Source organism: Haliotis rufescens, unplaced genomic scaffold (genome assembly GCF_023055435.1).
Source record: "Haliotis rufescens isolate VD_foot unplaced genomic scaffold, xgHalRufe1.0.p SCAF_19, whole genome shotgun sequence".
Classification (NCBI taxonomy): domain Eukaryota; kingdom Metazoa; phylum Mollusca; class Gastropoda; order Lepetellida; family Haliotidae; genus Haliotis; species Haliotis rufescens.
Genome location: NW_025963879.1, coordinates 17,587,009 through 17,608,905, shown reverse-complemented (window position 1 = coordinate 17,608,905; position 21,897 = coordinate 17,587,009). Strand labels below are relative to the sequence as shown.

Genomic DNA, 21,897 nt, shown 5'->3' with positions numbered 1-21,897 from the left:
ATGTCTTAAATACATTGCTAAAGATTTGATAACATCTTCATTGTTGGAATTCAACAAATGGATAAATTAATTGATTCTCCTTGTTTGAAATATCTAAACACAAATAAAAATAAAATGAAACTTGTCAAATAATTTCTATATGTTTTGCACGCCTGGACGATGAAGGCAAGTCCATACGGTATGTCTTACTAACGCAGCGAGTTATCTCCCCTTATCCAGGTACATGTGATTACAAACGAGTGCAGTATGTCCAAGGTCAAGTCTGGACGGATGGTTGTGATTTCAAATGTCGCTGTGACAACTCCGCCAAGGGTATCTACACCTGTTCTGATAGGTAAGTGTTTTGACAAAGCTCTATATGTAAACTGAATCATTAAAAGAAAAATCATAATTTATACATAAAAGTTTGATCTGAGTGACCAACCATTTCATTTTGTTGGCACAGATAATATGAGGGGATGAAATCTGATTTAACGTCGCTTATTACACTTATGTAGCGACGCGCATGCATGTGTGTTTGGTTGTTTGTACTTGTCCGGACTAATGCTGGTTTTATTGTGCTAGTCCACTGAGATACCAAGCCACAGTTGAACATGGATACTATCACACTATACAATCTTCACGAGGCAAGAGAGTAAACTGACTATAAAAGTCCAGTTTCCATCCTTGCTGGCGAGAATTCCTAGGCTCGATCGTAGCACCACAAATAGTTACTATGAGTTATGTCCCTTCTATGTCCTTCCTTTTGACCAATGATATTCCACCTTACATATCGCTTGCATTCGCTTCAAACAAAATGGCCACGCCCAGTCAAGGTGATCTAATCGTTAATCAAGATCTATTTTGTAATAAAAGTGGCAATAATTCCTGAAGCGCATCAAATCACTTGAGCACCTTGATTAAATACATTGAAAACATTTGGAATATAACTGTTGACGCACAGTTGACAGTATAAATGTTTTGCAAATCCTGCCGTCGACTGAAATCTGCACGGCAACCGCCATGTTGTTTACGCACCGGATGTCTATTTCATTATGCGATTTTGATTGGACTATGTATAGACACGTTAGTTTCAGCCAAAACATAACTCCGAAATTCCAGCCTAGTTCGGCACAGGTGGAAACTGGCCAGTCAGTTAACTCCCTTGCCTCGCGAAGATGCAGTATACTGACTTTGAGCCGACCAGACCTTGTTTAAGCCCTATTAATGCCGAGCGCCAGGCAGGATAACAACAAGTACCATCTTTAAACGTCTTTTTTTCTGATGCGGCCGGGAATCGAACCAACGACCTTCAGCTCTCTGGGAAGACACTTCATCATCTAGCCCACGGAGGCGGTGACAGATAATATGAACGCAATTAACTGCATCATGTGATATTTTAACTTGATTTGAAATAAAAAAGATCAATAACATCTTTTTAAACTCTCTAGATGTCCCAAATATGACAATCTCCCTGGATCCTGCACACTGGTCACCGACCCTAAGGACTCCTGTTGCTTGACGCCTGTCTGCACTGTCCAGCCGGGCACACCTTCCCCAATCGGTACCCCCACCCCCGGGCCTGGCGTCTCACCCCCACAAGGACACACACCTCAGCCCGGCTCTGGTTCCACCCCAGGAGTCAATCCAACACCTTACCCAGTCCCGACCGCTGTCCCGGGCAAGATCGTAGGTCACATCAACGTGCCTAACCCTACCCCCGGCCCTGGCGGCTTGATCCCAAGCCCAGTGACCATCAGTAAGTGAATTGATACTTTTTTTGTACTAAATAAATGTTCAAAGTGCCACCAAAAATAGAGTAGTTATATACAATTATTAATAAAAAATATTATATTATCAGTCCCAAGACTGGTAAAATTACCAAAATTCTGCGACAAAAATACCAAAATTCTGCGGCTAAAATTACAAAATTCTGTGGTAAGTTCTGTGACAAACACATACCCACTTCCCCTTCAAACATTAATACAAACTTCTTTAAAAACTTTTATTCTCTTGCTTTTAGCCATTTCAAGATATCACTTGCAATATAATGGCATGTTAAATATTTGGGCATCATTCGAGTGCAAAATTCGATAGAAAAGCTTGAAAGTAATGAAATTAGTGTTTTCCTGGGACTGTAATGTTACGTTAAAGATAATCCAAATCACGTAAAGTCACGAGATAGAAACGTATTAAAACCGCCTAGTTCGTTCCTAGGTTTATGTATGTTAGGTTAATGATAAGAAAAAATAGTGCAGTTTACAGTGATCTCCCCTGTTGCTAGGACACTGCGAGTACAAGGGAAGCCAGTACAATCAAGGGCAGACGTGGAGGGACGGGTGTGACTACAACTGTCAGTGTACAGATTCTCTGTCAGGAAAATACGAGTGTACAGAGCTGTGAGTATTCTGTACACAAATTAGGCGGATATCTTTGATTTTTAACCAGTTAGTACCTTTGCAATAAATGATGAAGGGAGAGAGAGAGAGAGAGAGAGGGGGGGGGGGGGGGGGGGGGGGGGGGGGGAGAGTCAGACAGACACAAAAGAGAGCAAGAGAAAGAGCGAGACATACATACATACATACATACATACATACATACATACATACATGGGGAGATAGGGGGAGGGTTTTGTGTGTTAGAGAGAGTGAGTGAGTGTGAGTGAATGAGAAAGGACAGATAGAGAAAGTCAGAATGGTGGGAGATAGTGAAATAGTGCACAAGAGAGAGAGAAAGAGAGAGAGAGGGAGAGGAAGAGTAAGACAGACAAAAAAGAGAAAGAGCGATACATGCACACACACACACACACACACACACACACACACACACACACACACACACACATACAAACATACATGAGACGGGACGGAGGGGGGGGGGTTGTGTCTGAACAGATAGAGAAAGTCAGAATGGTGGGAGATAGTGAAATAGCGCACAAGAGAGAGAGAGAGAGAGAAGTCCATGTAATATACCTCTACTTATGCCTAACTCCAGCTGTCCACGGTTCGTGCATCTGCCAGCCTACTGCACCCTCGTCAAGGACCCCGCCAACCCCTGCTGTCAGGTACCCGAGTGTACCCAGGTCCCCGGTACCGCGCAGCCCACCCCTGCTGGACAGACACCCGTCCCAGGGGTGACGTTCACCCCAGTACCCGGCTACTCCCCCTCCCCTGGAGCCACGCCTAACGTGGGACCAGGCGTCACCCCAACACCTAAAGGTAATGTCAAGATTAAGGCCATAAGAAGATATTATTTGTCAATCTTTTTTTCTCTTTGTCGTTCTTTATATTTTACGACAAAACACTTATATTAATAGTACTATATAGGCTGTACTAGGCTAGGTAAAATAACGCAAAGAAAACATAGCTCCCGACGTTCTTCACCCAAAAGAATGCTTAACTGTATGACTGATCATGACTATGACAGTATTTCATTTTTCATAATAATTTAATTTTATGGTTCAACACAATTGGAATAATATAATAAATTGTTTGTTCACTTTCAAACTGTATTTGTTTTTAGTGGACGGTTGTTGTTTTAAAAGTTTAATCTTCCCCCAGCTCGTCACCATTGACAAATAATTTGTATTTATATTTATATAAATGACTGTAACCCACTTTTAGTGTTTTTTTCCTTCCATATTAAGCTGAACCGTCGTGATACGACTGAAATAACGTTCCATGGAGACAATAAGCCATTAGGGGCTAATGGAGTGTTTTATTGTACGATAAACAACGAACACGAGTCGTTTATTTCTCATATGAGATATTAACATTAGGTACCGCCTTTTGAGGATGTTAGTAAAAAGTACACGCTTGAAACATGTTTACCCGTTTTTAAATAATGATGACTCCCTGAATAGAATCCGACTGTGGCAATGTTGGACAAGCCCAATTTATGAACAGGGAGAGGAGCGTTAAATATCGCCTTTTCCCGCATATTCTTACAAGTTTCACGTCGATTATCTGTACCTTTTCTCACAATACAGATTGTCACATCTCTCGCGCATTTGTCCATTACGTTCATCTGCGCTGTCCAGCTACATCAAAGGGGAATAACTCACTAGACACTTCACTCTCAAATATAACGTCGTCCAATTTACGACGTCATCAAGTTGCAAGCGCATGTTCGAATCTCCAGAAATGATGTCATGCTCGATGTTTTTTTCTTCATATATACTGCTCAAAAGACGTTAAATACACCTGATGTGTTCATATGAATTGTGGGTATTGCAAAACACTGCCTTCAAACTTGTTTTGAGTAGTATACATGTTATTGAATGGTTTCTGCTTCAAGTACTGTCTATTTCTAAGATCTTTTCAGCCTGGAATTTTATTATGCTATTATATTCCTGCCAACTATTTCAGACGTGTGTGTGTACAAGGGCAAGTCTTACACACAGGGCCAGTCTTGGTTTGACGGGTGTGACTACAAGTGCGAGTGTGAAAACGGGGCAGAGGGAGTCTACAGATGCAACAACAGGTAGGTGAAATTAAATGGGCCTTCGAGACAATGTCTGTCATGTTCACATTCTTCTCAAACTGTCAGCTTGGGTTGTAATCTCCCCAGGGAGCTGAGAATGCTTGCGTTTTATTATTACTGGATAGGATGAGATGCTAATGTGACTGTTAATATGCTAGTGCCTCACAGGCAGTTTAGGTTGTATACTTCAAACTGAAAATCGAAGGGTACGTATGCTTTAGGGTGTGGATATGGCGCATTATAAATATGCATGTTATTTATTTATTTATTTATTTATTTATTTATTTATTTATTTATTTATTTATTTATTTATTTATTTATTTATTTATTTATTTATTTATTTATTTTTGTAAATTTATTAATAAAATAAATATATTCTGATGATTCTGCCTACCTTCACACATTGAGCTCATCCGCAGGTGCCCGTCATACAACAGCCTCCCGCCCCAGTGCACCTTGACCGCTGACCCGCAGGACCCATTCTGCTGCAAACTGCCCCACTGTCACTTCGACGCCTCGCAGACCAACACCACCGGCTACGGTCTCATTCCAACTCTGCCCCCTGGCTCCGTGTCAGGAGGAAAGGCCACCCCAGCCCCTAATCCTTACGGCAGCCCCACCCCAGGTCCTGTAGTCACCCCCTACCCAGGCTATACCGGTACCCCCGGGATTTACCCAACACCAGGCCCTGGTGCTACTCAAGCACCAGACCTGAAAAGTGAGTTTACAAAATTATAAACTTTTGAAGTAGGATTTTGTGGTAAACGTCACCTCATCCTCCAGAATATCAATGTCGGTTCTTAACTCATATTGTCGTAAGAGGCGACTAACGGGATCGGGTGGTCAGGCTCACTGACCTGGTTGATGCATGTCATCATATCCCAATTGCGTGGATCGATGCTCATGATGTCAATCACAGAATTGTCTGTTCCAGACGCGATTATTCACAGACCGCCATCATATAGCCGGAATATTGCTGAGTGCGGCGTTAAACAACTAACAAACAAATCATATAGGACCGACTACATGGTCTTGTGGTCTTATCGCCCGGAGAACGGAAGGTCCGGGGTTCGATCCCCGACCGCGTCATACCAAAAGACGTTAAAATATGACACTTGTTGTTACCCTGTCTGGCGCTCGGCATTAAGGGGCTAAAACAAGGACTTGTCGGCTCGCAGTCAGTATACTGTGTCTGAGTGGGGTATTCATGTTAAACTGCAGCATGGTATCTCAGGGCTAGCACTACAAAATCAGCATTAGTTCGGACTAGTACAAGCAGCCACGCACGCGCACGCACACACACACACACACACACACACACACACACACACACACACACACGTGCATGCATGTCGCTATATAAGTGCAATAATCTTGGACGCGAAGTTAAACCCTATTTCACCTCACCTCTTAACTCATATAGCTTAATATAACATAATGTAGGAAACGGAATATGTCGAGTGGACCGAATGGGATAGGCAGTCGGGTTTGTGCTAAACAAGGCCCTGTTGACACCAGGGCCCACTTGCACAAAGCGATCTTAGCGCTAAGACTATCATAAGCCTATGTTAAAGCATGGGAGTTACGATCATCTTAGCGCTAAGATCGCTTTGTGCAAGTGGGCCCAGGTGTCCTGTAGATGTTGATGTCGCAGTGGCTGTAGCTGTGTTGTTCCTCCCCCAGACGTGTGCGTGTACAAGGGCAAGACATACACACAGGGACAGAGATGGCAAGATGGCTGCGACTTTGACTGTGTGTGCCTCAACAGCTTGACAGGAGCTTACAAATGTACAGAAAAGTAAGATCTGCTTTTTTTGTCAGTTTGTATACCTACGTGTGGATAAAACCCAAAGTTTTTAATTCTAGTGAAAAAAACATTTTTCTCTCTCTTTTGAAATTCGGCGTCTTTAAAGTATGATCACATTTCCATACTGTAGGTGATGCAGTGGTTTCATCAATTTGTTGCGTTTTACGTCCCTTAGTTGTGCCAGGATCCGCGGATCGTTGATTCGAATCCCTAGGTACGAACCTGGGTTTGTTTCCACAACACACGTACTCGCGGGTTCCACCAAAATGCTAGATGTTTACGACCTGTCCCCTAATATTGCTAAAAACGGCGTAAAACAAGACTCACTCACCCAAGTGCGTGCATTAAGCTGACATACTGACAAAATGCAATACTGTTATAAGTCACATAAAACCAACTCAGCTCACCTTTGAAATTTTGAAACATTTCCGTTCCAAAGGATTGATTGATTGGGTATGGTTTTACGCCGCTTTTAGCAATATTCCAGCAATATCACGGCGGTGAACACCAGAAATGGGCTTCAGAACATTGTACCCATGTCGGGATTCGAACCCGGGTCTTCGGCGTGACGAGCGAACACTTTTACCACTGGGCTACCCCACCGCCCCCATTCCAAAGGAACTGTCGGTGGTAGTCATGATAATGAGCTGTGTGGAGGGTATCTGCATTGCACAGGATCTGCATTGCATGCTATATTTTAGTCCTGCTAGCACTGAAGCACATGTGGTGTGTCTTTAGGCAAGTGACTTTGTTAGAAATATATGCCTCTGTTCACCCAGCAGTGAATGGGTACCCGGTAGGATGAGATGGTGACTGTTAACCTTCTAGCGCCTCACAGGCAGTTTAGGTTGAATACTCCCCAGGGAGCTGAGAATGAAATCGTGTGCACACTGATCCATTGGCCGGGGTAATAATGTAGTTCCATGAACATTCATTGAGTGAATCGAATTTGGCTCATTCCCAATACATGACGTGATGTTACAGAAATACTGTTCAAAGCGGCGTTTAACAAAACACGTTCAGATAAATATATCTCTGTGGGGCCGCTTCCGTGTTGCAGTTGAAGACCCTCCGCCCTGAGAGCGGAAGGTCGCTTGTTCGAATCCCGGTCGCGTCATACCAAAAGATGGTACTTTGTTTTTGCTTGGCGTTTGGCATAAAGGGGATGAAACTAGGACTGGTCAGCTTGGAGTCAGTATAATGTGTCTGAGTGGGGTATTCATGTTAAACTGCGTCATGGTATCTCAATAGGCTAGCACTATAAAAACCAGAATAGTCTGGACTTGTACAAGTAGCCACACGTGTACGTGTATGCACATCGCTAAATAAGTACAATAATGTGGAGGCGACGTTGAGCCCCATTTCACCTCACCTCCTTTCACCTCACCTGTAATCATTGTATCCCCCAGATGTCAGCGTTACCCCAGCCTCCCCCCTCAGTGCCAGATGGTCCAAGACTACCTCAACCCCTGCTGTAAGAAGCCCTACTGTGACTTCAGACCAACCACCACCCTGTTCCCACCCACATATCTGCCGGGACATTCCCCCACCCCTCACACCGGAGGCACCCCTACACCTCAGGCTCCTACACCCACTGGTGAGTAGTCCGACCCTGAGAACATTGATGTCATGCTCCAAGAAAAGACGTCATGTCTACATCAACCTACAGGGTCAGTCATTTAGCCATGGTACTTATACATTTTCATTATAGATGTCATGGGAATCTATAACGTCAAAGCCTGAGAATAACCAGTCTCGATTATCTGCCGAAACAGATTCCATAGGTCAAAAGAGTCAAGATAATTATATTATATCATTGATTACTGAAACATGTTCTGATCAGGTCATTAGTGACTTTAACAACAATTTCCATACCAATTCAATAACTATAACCTTTACATTTTCCGTCGGCCAAAGAAAGCCTTCGTCATACCCCTCCTATTAATGTTTAAAAATACCATGACCCGTGAACACCCGGGGTAGAATAGGTCTTCAGCAATCCATGCTTGCCGTGAAAGGCAACTATGCTTGTCGTAAGAGGTGACAAACGGGATCAGGTGGTCAGGCTTGCTGACTTGGTTGATGAAGGTCATCGTATCCCATTTGTGTGGATCGATGCTCATGATGTCAATCTCTGGATTATCTGGTCCAAACTCGATTATAAACAGACCGCCGCCATAAAACTGGAATATTGCTGAGTGAGGTGTTAAACGACAAACAAACATAAAAATTTCATATCCATATGTTAATCCATGAAAGAATCTGAAATATCTCCAGATGTCATATACATTGATTTGGATTTGTTACTGTTGTCCACATGATGTCACTCATGTTCCAGGTGTGTGTATATATAACGGTGTGCCCTTCAAGCAAGGCGACTCCTGGAATGACGGCTGCGACCTCCAGTGCAGCTGCGAAGACGCCAAGTCCGGCTACTACAGGTGTAATCACAGGTAGGTGACGTCATAGGAAACACCTTCCCTCACCTGTCTGGATACTATAGATGTAATCACGAGTAGGTGACGTCATGGGAAACACCTTCAATCACACCTGTCCGGCTACTACAGGTGTAATCACGAGTAGGTGACGTCATAGGAAACACCTTCAATCACCCGTGTCTGGCTACTACAGGTGTGATCACAGGTAGTTGACATCATAGGAAACACATTCAATCACACGTGTCTGGTTACTACAGGTGTGATCACAGGTAGTTCACGTCATAGGAAACACCTTCAATCACACGTGTCTGGATACAACAGGTGTAATCACAGGTAGTTGACATCATAGGAAACACCTTCAATCACACGTGTCTGGCTACTACAGGTGTGATCACAGGTAGTTGATATCATAGGAAACACCTTCAATCACACGTGTCTGGCTACTACAGGTGTAATCACGAGTAGGTGACGTCATAGGAAACACCTTCAGTCACCTGTCTGGATACTACAGGTGTTATCACGAGTAGGTGACGTCATAGGAAACACCTCCAATCACCTGTCTGGCTACTACAGGTGTAATCACGAGTGTGTGACGTCATAGGAAACACCTTCACTCACCTGTCTGGTTACTACAGGTGTAATCACAGGTAGGTGACATTATAGGAAACACCTTCAATCACACCTGTCCGGCTACTTCAGGTGTAATCACAGGTAGGTGACGTCATAGGAAACGCCTTCAATCACACGTGCCCGGCTCCTACAGGTGTTATTATAGTCAGGTGACGTCATAGGACAGACCTTCAATCACACGTGATCGGCTACTACTTGGTTGATGCATGTCATCATATCCCACATAAATGGATTGTCTGGTCCAGGCCACCGTCATAACAGAACATTAATAACCCATTTTTTTCCGATTATACGGATCCAGATGCACACATTCGTACAATCTCATTAAAATCAGATCTTAGTTCTCGCTCCGCTAAACAAAGATCTGAGGACATCCAATTACGGGTCACGTCAGAACGACCTTTCACAGATTTTGACCGACCAATGACATGACTGACAAGAAATCGACATTAGCCAATCAGAAGGCAGCTTTCTCGAGCTTTATGACACTAGTTTCAAACTGGCGACTACGCTTTGAAACATATGTTGACGTAGTCTCGATTAAAAAACTTTAAACTGATAAGAAGAACACTCTGGAATAGCTAATAGATGGCCTAGATTGTATGGATATAATCATAAAACCCGTAACTGTCGTTCAGAATACCCCGTGTTAAATATTTCGTAGTTGCATGATTAGAAAACACATTCCGACTGTCACTTTCAAGATCTGGTAAGCGACGCTGTGATTGGTTCGGATGAAAGGTCGTTCTGACGTGACCCCTAATGGGATGTCCTCAGATCTTTGTTTAGCGGTAGCGAGTACAACGATCTGATTTTTATGAGATCACACATTCGTATCATGTCCATTGTTCCTCCCCAGGTGCCTGAAGTATGACAACATCCCTGCCACCTGCAGCCTGCAGACTGACCCCCGGGACAGCTGCTGCAAGGTGCCTTTCTGCGCCCCTGCCATACAGTCGACCCCCGCACCACACCCCAACACCCCCAGCCCTCTGCCTGGTGTTTCAACTCCGTCGCCAATGCCCGGGGTGTCTCCAACATTTGGGCCTGGCTTCTCGCCCAACCCCAGCCCGGGGGTCAACCCCACCCCCAATCCATACCCTGTCCCTACAGCTATCCCTGGGATTTTGACTGGCAATGGCGTGAAACCAAATCAGAACCCTACTGACAACACAACAAGTACGTATGCATACCGCTCACCATGTTAGTTGAACAGGGTGCTTAATGTACATGTGGTGTTGTGATACCCATAACTGGAAGATCTAAATTACCACGTTACGTAAATACGTCATAATGTAATTTTCTTTATGCACACGACACCCGTAAAAATAGCTGCACGTTACTTATGTGTTGAAAACGTCATTGATGCTAAAAATAACTCAATGTTGTCTCGTTGTGCAATAAACCATCGATTGGATGAGCGCTCGATAGCTTGAGATATTTAATTGAAAGCATTTGAGATAAAATTCAATATTACAGGCAATTGAAAGCAACTTAAAGGGAGATAACTCTAAAACGTTGGGATAGGTTATTCAGTTCATCGGCAGGAGTTATCCTTTCCTGTCTAACTTTTAAAGGGCGCTACACGTGGGTAACATTCTGATTGGATGAGCGCTTGATAGCTTAATGTAAAAGGGCTTTAAGATCTACCTCAGCCCTGTTCCACAAAGCGACCTTAGCGCTAGTACCATCTTAAGTTAATATACGGGTGTTACAATCGCCATTGCGCTGAGATCGCTTTGAGGAACATGGCCCCTGTGTATTTTCTGACGGCTAGACGTAACTAGTGATGTGTGATACTTTTAGATATTAATCTGTGAAATAATTATGTCTATATTCATAAACATCATAAAAAAGTTTTGAATTTACTTAAATCACTCTTACCATGCCTGCCACTTAGCCCGAGTCTGATACCAATGTTCAGCAATAAGCCACGAAGTCATTAATTGAAGTCTTTAGCTGGCATGGAAAGCCCGAAGTGATGAAGGCCTTAGACGTGTGCCTCTTTTGCGAAAAAATAAACAAAATTATAATCGAACCCGGAGCCTGGCACTCCAAAGGGACACAACTCTTCACAGGGAATTGCGTCTACATAGACGACTAGGCCAGTCAAGGGACTGGGTGTGGGGTGGGGAAGGTCTATGTTTTCGGAGGATGAAGATGTGACTGTCTGTTGTCAGTGGGCTGCTTCTACAAGGGCCTGCTCCACAAGCAGGGTGACAAGTGGATCGACGGATGTGAGTTCAACTGCGAGTGTGTGGACGCCAAGAGAAGCCGCTACCAGTGTCTGGAGAGGTGGGGACTTGCAGAGATGAAGATCATGTTGTAGTAGTAGAAGTAGTAGTAGTAGTAGTAGTAGTAGTAGTAGTAGTAGTAGTAGTAGTAGTAGTAGTGGGGACTTACAGAGATGAAGATCATGTTGTAGTAGTAGTAGTAGTAGTAGTAGTAGTAGTAGTAGTAGAGAAGCCGCTACCAGTGTCTGGAGAGGTGGGGACTTGCAGAGATGAAGATCATGTTGTAGCAGTAGTAGTAGTAGTAGTAGTAGTAGTAGAGAAGCCGCTACCAGTGTCTGGAGAGGTGGGGACTTGCAGAGATGAAGATCATGTTGTAGCAGTAGTAGTAGTAGTAGTAGTAGTAGTAGTAGTAGAGAAGCCGCTACCAGTGTCTGGAGAGGTGGGGACTTGCAGAGATGAAGATCATGTTGTAGCAGTAGTAGTAGTAGTAGTAGTAGTAGTAGTAGTAGTAGTAGTAGTAGAGAAGCCGCTACCAGTGTCTGGAGAGGTGGGGACTTGCAGAGATGAAGATCATGTTGTAGCAGTAGTAGTAGTAGTAGTAGTAGTAGTAGTAGTAGTAGAGAAGCCGCTACCAGTGTCTGGAGAGGTGGGGACTTGCAGAGATGAAGATCATGTTGTAGCAGTAGTAGTAGTAGTAGTAGTAGTAGTAGTAGTAGTAGTAGAGAAGCCGCTACCAGTGTCTGGAGAGGTGGGGACTTGCAGAGATGAAGATCATGTTGTAGCAGTAGTAGTAGTAGTAGTAGTAGTAGTAGTAGTAGTAGTAGAGAAGCCGCTACCAGTGTCTGGAGAGGTGGGGACTTGCAGAGATGAAGATCATGTTGTAGCAGTAGTAGCAGTAGTAGTAGTAGTAGTAGTAGTAGTAGTAGTAGTAGTAGTAGAGAAGCCGCTACCAGTGTCTGGAGAGGTGGGGACTTGCAGAGATGAAGATCATGTTGTAGCAGTAGTAGTAGTAGTAGTAGTAGTAGTAGTAGTAGTAGTAGTAGTAGTAGAGAAGCCGCTACCAGTGTCTGGAGAGGTGGGGACTTGCAGAGATGAAGATCATGTTGTAGCAGTAGCAGTAGTAGTAGTAGTAGTAGTAGTAGTAGAGAAGCCGCTACCAGTGTCTGGAGAGGTGGGGACTTGCAGAGATGAAGATCATGTTGTAGCAGTAGTAGTAGTAGTAGTAGTAGTAGTAGTAGTAGTAGTAGTAGTAGAGAAGCCGCTACCAGTGTCTGGAGAGGTGGGGACTTGCAGAGATGAAGATCATGTTGTAGCAGTAGTAGTAGTAGTAGTAGTAGTAGTAGTAGTAGTAGAGAAGCCGCTACCAGTGTCTGGAGAGGTGGGGACTTGCAGAGATGAAGATCATGTTGTAGCAGTAGTAGTAGTAGTAGTAGTAGTAGTAGTAGTAGTAGTAGTAGTAGAGAAGCCGCTACCAGTGTCTGGAGAGGTGGGGACTTGCAGAGATGAAGATCATGTTGTAGCAGTAGTAGTAGTAGTAGTAGTAGTAGTAGAGAAGCCGCTACCAGTGTCTGGAGAGGTGGGGACTTGCAGAGATGAAGATCATGTTGTAGCAGTAGTAGTAGTAGTAGTAGTAGTAGTAGTAGTAGTAGTAGTAGTAGTAGTAGTAGTAGTAGAGAAGCCGCTACCAGTGTCTGGAGAGGTGGGGACTTGCAGAGATGAAGATCATGTTGTAGCAGTAGTAGTAGTAGTAGTAGTAGTAGTAGTAGTAGTAGTAGTAGTAGAGAAGCCGCTACCAGTGTCTGGAGAGGTGGGGACTTGCAGAGATGAAGATCATGTTGTAGCAGTAGTAGTAGTAGTAGTAGTAGTAGTAGTAGTAGTAGAGAAGCCGCTACCAGTGTCTGGAGAGGTGGGGACTTGCAGAGATGAAGATCATGTTGTAGCAGTAGTAGTAGTAGTAGTAGTAGTAGTAGTAGTAGTAGTAGTAGTAGAGAAGCCGCTACCAGTGTCTGGAGAGGTGGGGACTTGCAGAGATGAAGATCATGTTGTAGCAGTAGTAGCAGTAGTAGTAGTAGTAGTAGTAGTAGTAGTAGTAGTAGTAGTAGAGAAGCCGCTACCAGTGTCTGGAGAGGTGGGGACTTGCAGAGATGAAGATCATGTTGTAGCAGTAGTAGTAGTAGTAGTAGTAGTAGTAGTAGTAGTAGTAGTAGTAGAGAAGCCGCTACCAGTGTCTGGAGAGGTGGGGACTTGCAGAGATGAAGATCATGTTGTAGCAGTAGTAGCAGTAGTAGTAGTAGTAGTAGTAGTAGTAGTAGTAGTAGTAGTAGTAGTAGTAGTGGGGACTTACAGAGATGAAGATCATGTTGTAGCAGTAGTAGTAGTAGTAGTAGTAGTAGTAGTAGCAGTAGTAGTAGTAGTAGTAGTAGTAGTAGTAGTAGTAAAGGCAGTAGCATCTGTAGTCTGCTACACAGACCCTTATACAAGTATATCCAATACAGCCCATGCAAGTCTATACTTTTTGGCAAGTCCAGATTACTGAGAGAGTCTCTGCGCTCCTTTTTATTTTAATTAAGATAATTCTAAAAACTGCTTTTTTTCTGTAAGATATGTTCGTTTCAGATGTAGTAGCAGAAGCATTGATATTTATTGAAATAGTAACAGTGATATTTGTTGACCAGAGCGGATTTTATGATTACAATAACAATTGAAGGTCACCAAAGGCCTGGCTCAAAGTTTACAGTTATATGGATAAAAAAATATTTTTTTAATAAAATGAAATTTAACATCACGTTTCATCATCCTCTCTGATGCATATTGTAATGAATGACGTGTGTTGAACCAGGTGCCCTGCATATAACAACGTGCCAGCCTATTGCATGTTGGTGCCCGACCCCAAGGATGCGTGCTGCAAGATTCCGTCTTGTCTCCCCCCACCCAATATGAAGTCAACGACCCCCGCACCCCTTCCTGGCGTGTCACACAACACGCAGGGAACTCCTCAACCCGTCGTCACCCTGGCCCCGGGACAGACTTACCCCGCGGGCGTGTCTCCCCCTGTGGGTTTCACCCCAGGACCAGCAACCCCTGTGCCCCAACCTAGAGGTAAGATGCTTGGACATCCTTGTCTCATATGTGTCTTTACAAATCCTGATTATGTAAAGGAGTATGTCTGAAATCTCGCGATTATTTTCGCATGTGAAGCTTGTTCAAGGCTGTTAGGCCGAGAACAAGTTTCACGTGCGAAAATAATCGCGAGATTTAGGACTTTCTCCTACTTAAAACAAAGTTCGATCAAGTTAATGCCTCAAACTAATTTTCAAGTGATATTCACTATACTATGCTATACTATGGGAGGGGAATCTTTCAAGGAAAACTATGGGATGATTTAGTACCCATACTCAAACTATTGGAGTTTTAGCAAAATGATCGCATCTATCCAACTGTCATTAAAGTTCACGTAACTTTGTTTTAATAAAAGATATGAGTGAGTGAGGGATGGAGTGAGTGAGTGAATTTGGTTTTACGCCGCTTTTAGCAATATTCCAGCAATATCACAGCGGGGGACACCAGAAATGGGCTTCACACATTGTACCCATGTCGAGAATCGAACCCGGGTCCTCGGCGTTACGAGCGAACACCTTAACCACTTGGCTACCCGACCGCCCCGAGTGAGGGATGTAGGAAGGTTGGAGAGGGTATTGCTATCATGGGCAGATGTATATTTTTTTAAGGGTGTAAAACTTAATGGTATATGCATTTACGTAACGTAAAGGGAGAGTAATTATACCAATTAGGGCTGAAACGATATCCCGGGACACCGATGCATCGCGATTCACTCCATACAATACGGTGTGCGATTTGTGAGGTGCTGTATCTCGATTTTTCACGATACGTTTTTTCAAAGACGTATATACGTACGTCTTGTTTTTTTGTAATAAACTTTTATCACAGATACGTTTTAAATCTTTCAACGCCGTAGGCCGGTAAACCGGCCAAGAAGCATCGAGTCCCTAGGGTCCGTAGGCCGGTTAACCGGCCAAGCCTTAGTCACGTCAAAATAGTATATAGTTTTAAGAACCTACCTGTCATACCATTCATTTATTAAATCTATAACATCTCACAATGTCTGAAATACGTATTCTATTTCAATTTATCATTTTTTATCGATAGATTAAAAAGTTATTCACTATTTCCCGCAATGTCATTGAAAATATAATTCTCGGACACACACTTCGACAACGGGTGCACATCGACATGTCAAAGAGCAAAAAAAAGACGTTTCAAGCAAATCTTTAAATATGTTAAACAAAGTGATAAATAAAATCAATAAAAATATATCTAAAAGTGGTCAATCTTACAGCTAAGTTATTATTTCCATCTTTTCATGCGATCGCGTGTAATGTTAGTCAAATGACATCTCGGCTTTCGGCGCCTCGAATTCTCGGCTCGGACACGATGTTCAATGCCAAAATATATGCATGAAAAATCTTTGTCACAGCTTGTAACCTAAAATGATACATCCACGAAGCTCCATATTTTTAATATAGATCGCGATTTCCTGCTTAAAACGTTCAGAATAACACGATTTAACCAAAATATTTCGTAAAAATCTGAAATTCATCGTACACGAGGATTTGTAATTTGATTGCCTGCCTCAAGTCACGTGCTCAAATTTGACCAATCATGAACCTTGTAGCAGATTTCGGCAAGAAAGCGTCGTTAGAAACAAATTGTTATCCAATGAAATCTGATGTTATAGCAACGAAAAGACTCCAGGCAATGTTACGAGCGTGTAGATGAACAAACAAGCTTTCTAGCGATGTGTCATATGTCAGTCTTCGACGAACGTGTTATTCATACGAAGCTTTCGAAAACGGAGGTATCTCTTCATGTTACTGAGCGGACAGTCGCTGTTATCCGGAAAATGGTGAAAACAGATACTATTCATAATTCTTTTTAAAATAGTTTTTCAATTACGTAAATAATGAAAATAAAAAAGAAATGATAAGTAGATCTTTTGAAATCTTATATTTGCCCCAAATCGTCAAATTTTCGCTTCTTTGGTCCTTAATTTGGACGTTATGAATGTGTTAGCTCACATTTTTATAATTTACAACGAACTTAATTAAGTTGTCAATGCATTATTTAAATAATGTGATAAACATAACTTTCATATTTATAAACACTAGGATTAGACCTTTCAAATGGTGTATAACATGGCTGTTGCTATAATTGTTTTAATTGTTTTTTGCCTTTATACATGAAAATGGCAAATCATTAGTTACTGGACACTGGTACATTTAGTATTTACTCCTACCATCTAGTCACAACTCACAAATATGTAGGACTGTTACTTTTGTGTTTGCTAGCCATTACATGGAAATGGCAGATGATTTATTAAGTTAAATTAATCATTACAGTATATATTTTATGACTCATGAACATTCATTCACTTTCATTTAATTTTTCATTCTAATGAACTAAGTTTAATTCATTTATCTCTTGTCTTCTCTTGTCACTATGTGTATCGTAGCGTATCGAGATACGTATCGAATCGTGATGTAAGTATCGAGATACATATCGTATCGTGACCTAGGTGTATCGTTGCAGCCCTAATACCAATATGCAAGAAAAATAATACACTGACTTTTCCTACCCAGAGGTTTGCACATACAAGGGCGTGTCGTACACACAGGGCCAGCAATTCTATGACGGCTGTGACAAGGTCTGTGTTTGTGAGAATGGGAAAACCGGATTCTACAGATGCTCAGACAGGTGAGCTAAAGAATTTATCAGCAAAACGTACATTAAACTATGGCTATAACGAACTCAAAGGGACCACTTATTTTAGTTCGTTATATCCGTCGTTCGTTATAAACATATATACAGCATATACGCAGTAAATGGCTGGGACCAAATGGCGGATATAACACCAGTTCGTTATATCCGCTAGTTCGTTATAAGCGTGTTCGTTATAAATAGATTCTAATGCCAAATTTATCGAATCTGGTTTATCGCAACGATAACGATATATGATAAATATATATCATTATGTTGAAAAGAGAGTTAACTAATAACAGTACATCAGTCTGTTGTCCGATATGATATACACATATTTATTTCAATAAAGGGATTGGCAAACAAGCACATTTTGCTTATCTGAATGCCTCTCCCAAAACATGATACATATACAAATTACAAATTGTATTAAAGTGATATGAGAAATAGCATACATTGTATAATTGACATTTAAGTAACGTGATAATTATTGTTTTGTAAGTGTTTTAATACTTGGTTTTCTTTCGTAACTACAGCTACGTAATTATTTACATCCAGCACAACAATATTGCAGGATAATATAGCAAAGCCAATATTGCCGGGAAAAAAACAAATCATACAAATTCTCTGAATCAGCAAGATGGCAGAAAGAAAACTATGCACTGATATTAAAATTTCGACATTTGTTATGGTCGTTAAATGATCGATATTTGTGTACTACCCCTTTGACAAGGAATAGAAACTGCTTGGACGTTAGGAATGACAAGAAAGATTCCGCTTATGGAAGATTAAAGGTTTATTTCACTGATCCGGAAATATTTTTTTGCCAATCGGACATTTGCATTTTGGTCACGCCCACCTCATGCCTGAGGTGCTGGATGTATGAACAAAAAGAATAAACTCAAGTGTCTCTTTCATAACATATATAGTGTTCCCTCGCTATTGTGCCTTTCAATACCTCGGTTATAGCGCGGTAACAATTGGCTCCCAAAATTTACTTACATTTTTAATAAACTCAAGGTTTACACTGACACCATGTTTTTCCCCCTCTCAAAAAACACTATCAGCTGATCACCGCGAGCCCGTAACACCAGAAATACAGTCAACAAATCCAAACTGAAATACCCAATCCCATTATTATACTATCTGGTTTTAAAATCGTGTTCATTGTATATCTGGACTTATGTTTGTGAGATATTTTATCAATTTTTCATTCAATATCGTTTGCAATAATTTTGGCGAAATCGTGTGTGAAGTGATCGGTAGATCACACAACTCACCGTTATTTACAGCACCCACGGTCAGATTACCGCTGTTGACCCCGCTAAATTAACTTTAGTTGCCAGAGAATGGATATATATATCATAAATGCCATACTTTGACTCATTAAAAGTCATATTTGTGGCAATGTGACTATTAACGAGTCAACGTTACGTTTTCGCAATCAATTTACATGGAGCGTGGGAAGTGCCTACGGTGACATGTCAAAATGTTCCCTGCGTAAAAATATCCGGCAATAGCAATCAGCCGTACCAAAGTGTTATGTTTATGGTTCTTATAATTATAAATATATATAGTAAGAGCCGCAACTAAAATAACACGATTTTGGAATATAAAATTCCTGAGAAAATAATAATTTCAGATACAGTTTGTTCCGACCATTGCATCAAAATTCTTTGGTAAATCTGATTCAGATGCACACAGTTCACGAACATCCCCTCTACGTGCACCCTGGTCGCTGACCCACGGGACCCTGGGTGCTGCCAAGTACCACAGTGTATCCCCTCCCCAGGTCAACCTGGTTACTCGACCCCCAAGCCCGGCGCTCAACCAACCATCGTCACCAACATTCCTGGGTTTGTGACGGGCAAGGCGCCTGTCCCAGGCCCCACCCCCGGGCCTGACGGGAAGATTCCAACACCTGGCCCAGACGGAAAGTACCCCACCCCTGGCCCGGGAATGACACCCGCCCCAAGAAGTAGGTTTAACATATATTTTTCAGTATAGGTTCAGTATAATACATCTGCCCGAAATTACAGCACCAATTGCAATATACTCCCCAAGAACCTTAAGATTATAAGATATGAGGCACTGTTATGTGAAATAGCGATTAGCTGAGTGAGTTTCCATATTCTAAATATCCTATATGAGGAATACGGAATATTTTATTCCTAATATATGGTATTTACGATACAGAAACACATGAGGATAATCATGGCTTTATTGTTTTCTGTCATCCTAAATATAAACGATTGTTGAAGACATAATTTCACTTCCTAAAATAACTTTAGAAATCACGTTAAAATACGGCGTTTGAGATGATGGAGGGAGCGTGAAAGTAGTTCCTGGTAGGTGAACTCTTTTGCATATTCATCGGACCGTTGAACGAAACTTATCGGATTAGCATTGATAGCACTATCCCTGTGACGACTGTTAACGCTATTCACCTCCCTGTGACGACTGTTAGCACTATTCACCCCCCTGTGACGACTGTTAACGCTATCCACCTCCCTGTGACGACTGTTAACACTATTCTCCCCCCTGTGACGACTGTTAACGCTATTCACCTCCCTGTGACGACTGTTAACACTATTCACCCCCCTGTGACGACTGTTAACACTGTTCACCCCCCTGTGACGACTGTTAACGCTATTCACCCCCCTGTGACGACTGTTAACGCTATTCACCCCCCTGTGACGACTGTTAACGCTATTCACCTCCCTGTGACGACTGTTAACACTATTCTCCCCCCTGTGACGACTGTTAACGCTATTCACCCCCCTGTGACGACTGTTAACGCTATTCACCCCCCTGTGACGACTGTTAACGCTATTCACCCCCCTGTGACGACTGTTAACACTATTCACCCCCCTGTGACGACTGTTAACGCTATTCACCCCCCTGTGACGACTGTTAACGCTATTCACCTCCCTGTGACGACTGTTAACACTATTCACCCCCCTGTGACGACTGTTAACACTGTTCACCCCCCTGTGACGACTGTTAACGCTATTCACCCCCTGTGACGACTGTTAACGCTATTCACCCCCCTGTGACGACTGTTAACGCTATTCACCTCCCTGTGACGACTGTTAACGCTATTCACCCCCCTGTGACGACTGTTAACACTCTTCACCCCCCTGTGACGACTGTTAACACTGTTCACCCCCCTGTGACGACTGTTAACGCTATTCACCCCCTGTGACGACTGTTAACGCTATTCACCCCCCTGTGACGACTGTTAACGCTATTCACCTCCCTGTGACGACTGTTAACACTATTCTCCCCCCTGTGACGACTGTTAACGCTATTCACCCCCCTGTGACGACTGTTAACACTCTTCACCCCCCTGTGACGACTGTCAACGCTGTTCCCAGGTGGGTGTGACTACAAGGGTACGGTGTACGTGGAGGGTCAGAAGTGGCAGGATGGCTGCAAGTACAGCTGTGTCTGTGACGACGGCAAGACGGGAAAATACACCTGCAATGAAAGGTGAGATGGCAAAATACACCTGCAATGAAAGGTGAGATGGCAAAATACACCTGCAATAAAAGGTGAGACAGGAAAATACACCTACAATAAAAGGTGAGAAGGGAAAATACACCTGCAATAAAAGGTGAGATGGTAAATACACCTGCAATAAAAGGTGAGATGGCAAAATACACTTGCAAAAAAAAGGTGAGACGGGAAAATACACCTGCAATAAAAGGTGAGATGGCAAAATACACCTGCAATAAAAGGTGAGACAGGAAAATACACCTACAATAAAAGGTGAGAAGGGAAAATACACCTGCAATAAAAGGTGAGATGGCAAAATACACTTGCAATAAAAGGTGAGACGGGAAAATACACCTGCAATGAAAGGTGAGATGGCAAAATACACCTGCAATAAAAGGTGAGAAGGCAAAATACACCTGCAATAAAAGGTGAGACAGGAAAATACACCTACAATAAAAGGTGAGAAGGGAAAATACACCTCCAATAAAAGGTGAGATGGCAAAATACACTTGCAAAAAAAAGGTGAGACGGGAAAATACACCTACAATGAAAGGTGACATAGGAAATACACCTGCAATCATAAAGTAAATGGAAAATTTCATCTGCAATGAAAAGTGAAATGGGGAAAACACACATGTAATTTAAGGTGAAAAGGGAAAATAACCCTGCAATTACAGGTACAATGGGAAAATACACCTCCAATGAAAGAAGAGATAGCAAAATACTCCTGGTATGTAATGTGGGACGGGAAATACACCTTTCATAAAATGTGATAGGAAAATAAACCTGTTATGAAAGATGAAATTGGAAAGCAAACCTGTGGGGAAAGACGAGATGAGAAAATACATGGTACACCTGAAGTTAAAGGTAAAATGGAAAATGTACCTGTCATAAAAGTTGAATAAATACATGAGTGAGTGAGTATCCCGGCGTATCAGCTTAATGTGGGAGGAAAGCCCGAAGTGATGCAGATCTCAGACATTTACCACTTCGGTAAAACCTACAAGCATGGGTATGATGCTGACAAACCTAGAAACATAATCGGAGCGAACCA

General features: G+C 42.5%; 1 protein-coding gene across 1 annotated transcript in view; it reads left to right on the top strand.

The window, feature by feature from the left end:
- LOC124137553 overlaps positions 1-21,897 on the top strand; it is a 105,443-nt gene that overhangs the window by 32,945 nt on the left and 50,601 nt on the right. Inside the window, exons 26-40 of the mRNA XM_048398946.1 lie at positions 220-334; positions 1,431-1,738; positions 2,264-2,378; positions 2,974-3,197; positions 4,347-4,461; positions 4,881-5,179; positions 6,145-6,259; positions 7,678-7,865; positions 8,607-8,721; positions 10,196-10,515; positions 11,517-11,631; positions 14,410-14,669; positions 17,228-17,342; positions 19,040-19,323; positions 20,723-20,837. Of these exons, the coding sequence (XP_048254903.1) occupies positions 220-334; positions 1,431-1,738; positions 2,264-2,378; positions 2,974-3,197; positions 4,347-4,461; positions 4,881-5,179; positions 6,145-6,259; positions 7,678-7,865; positions 8,607-8,721; positions 10,196-10,515; positions 11,517-11,631; positions 14,410-14,669; positions 17,228-17,342; positions 19,040-19,323; positions 20,723-20,837 (2,803 nt within the window). The remainder of the gene's footprint in view (positions 1-219; positions 335-1,430; positions 1,739-2,263; positions 2,379-2,973; positions 3,198-4,346; positions 4,462-4,880; positions 5,180-6,144; positions 6,260-7,677; positions 7,866-8,606; positions 8,722-10,195; positions 10,516-11,516; positions 11,632-14,409; positions 14,670-17,227; positions 17,343-19,039; positions 19,324-20,722; positions 20,838-21,897) is intronic.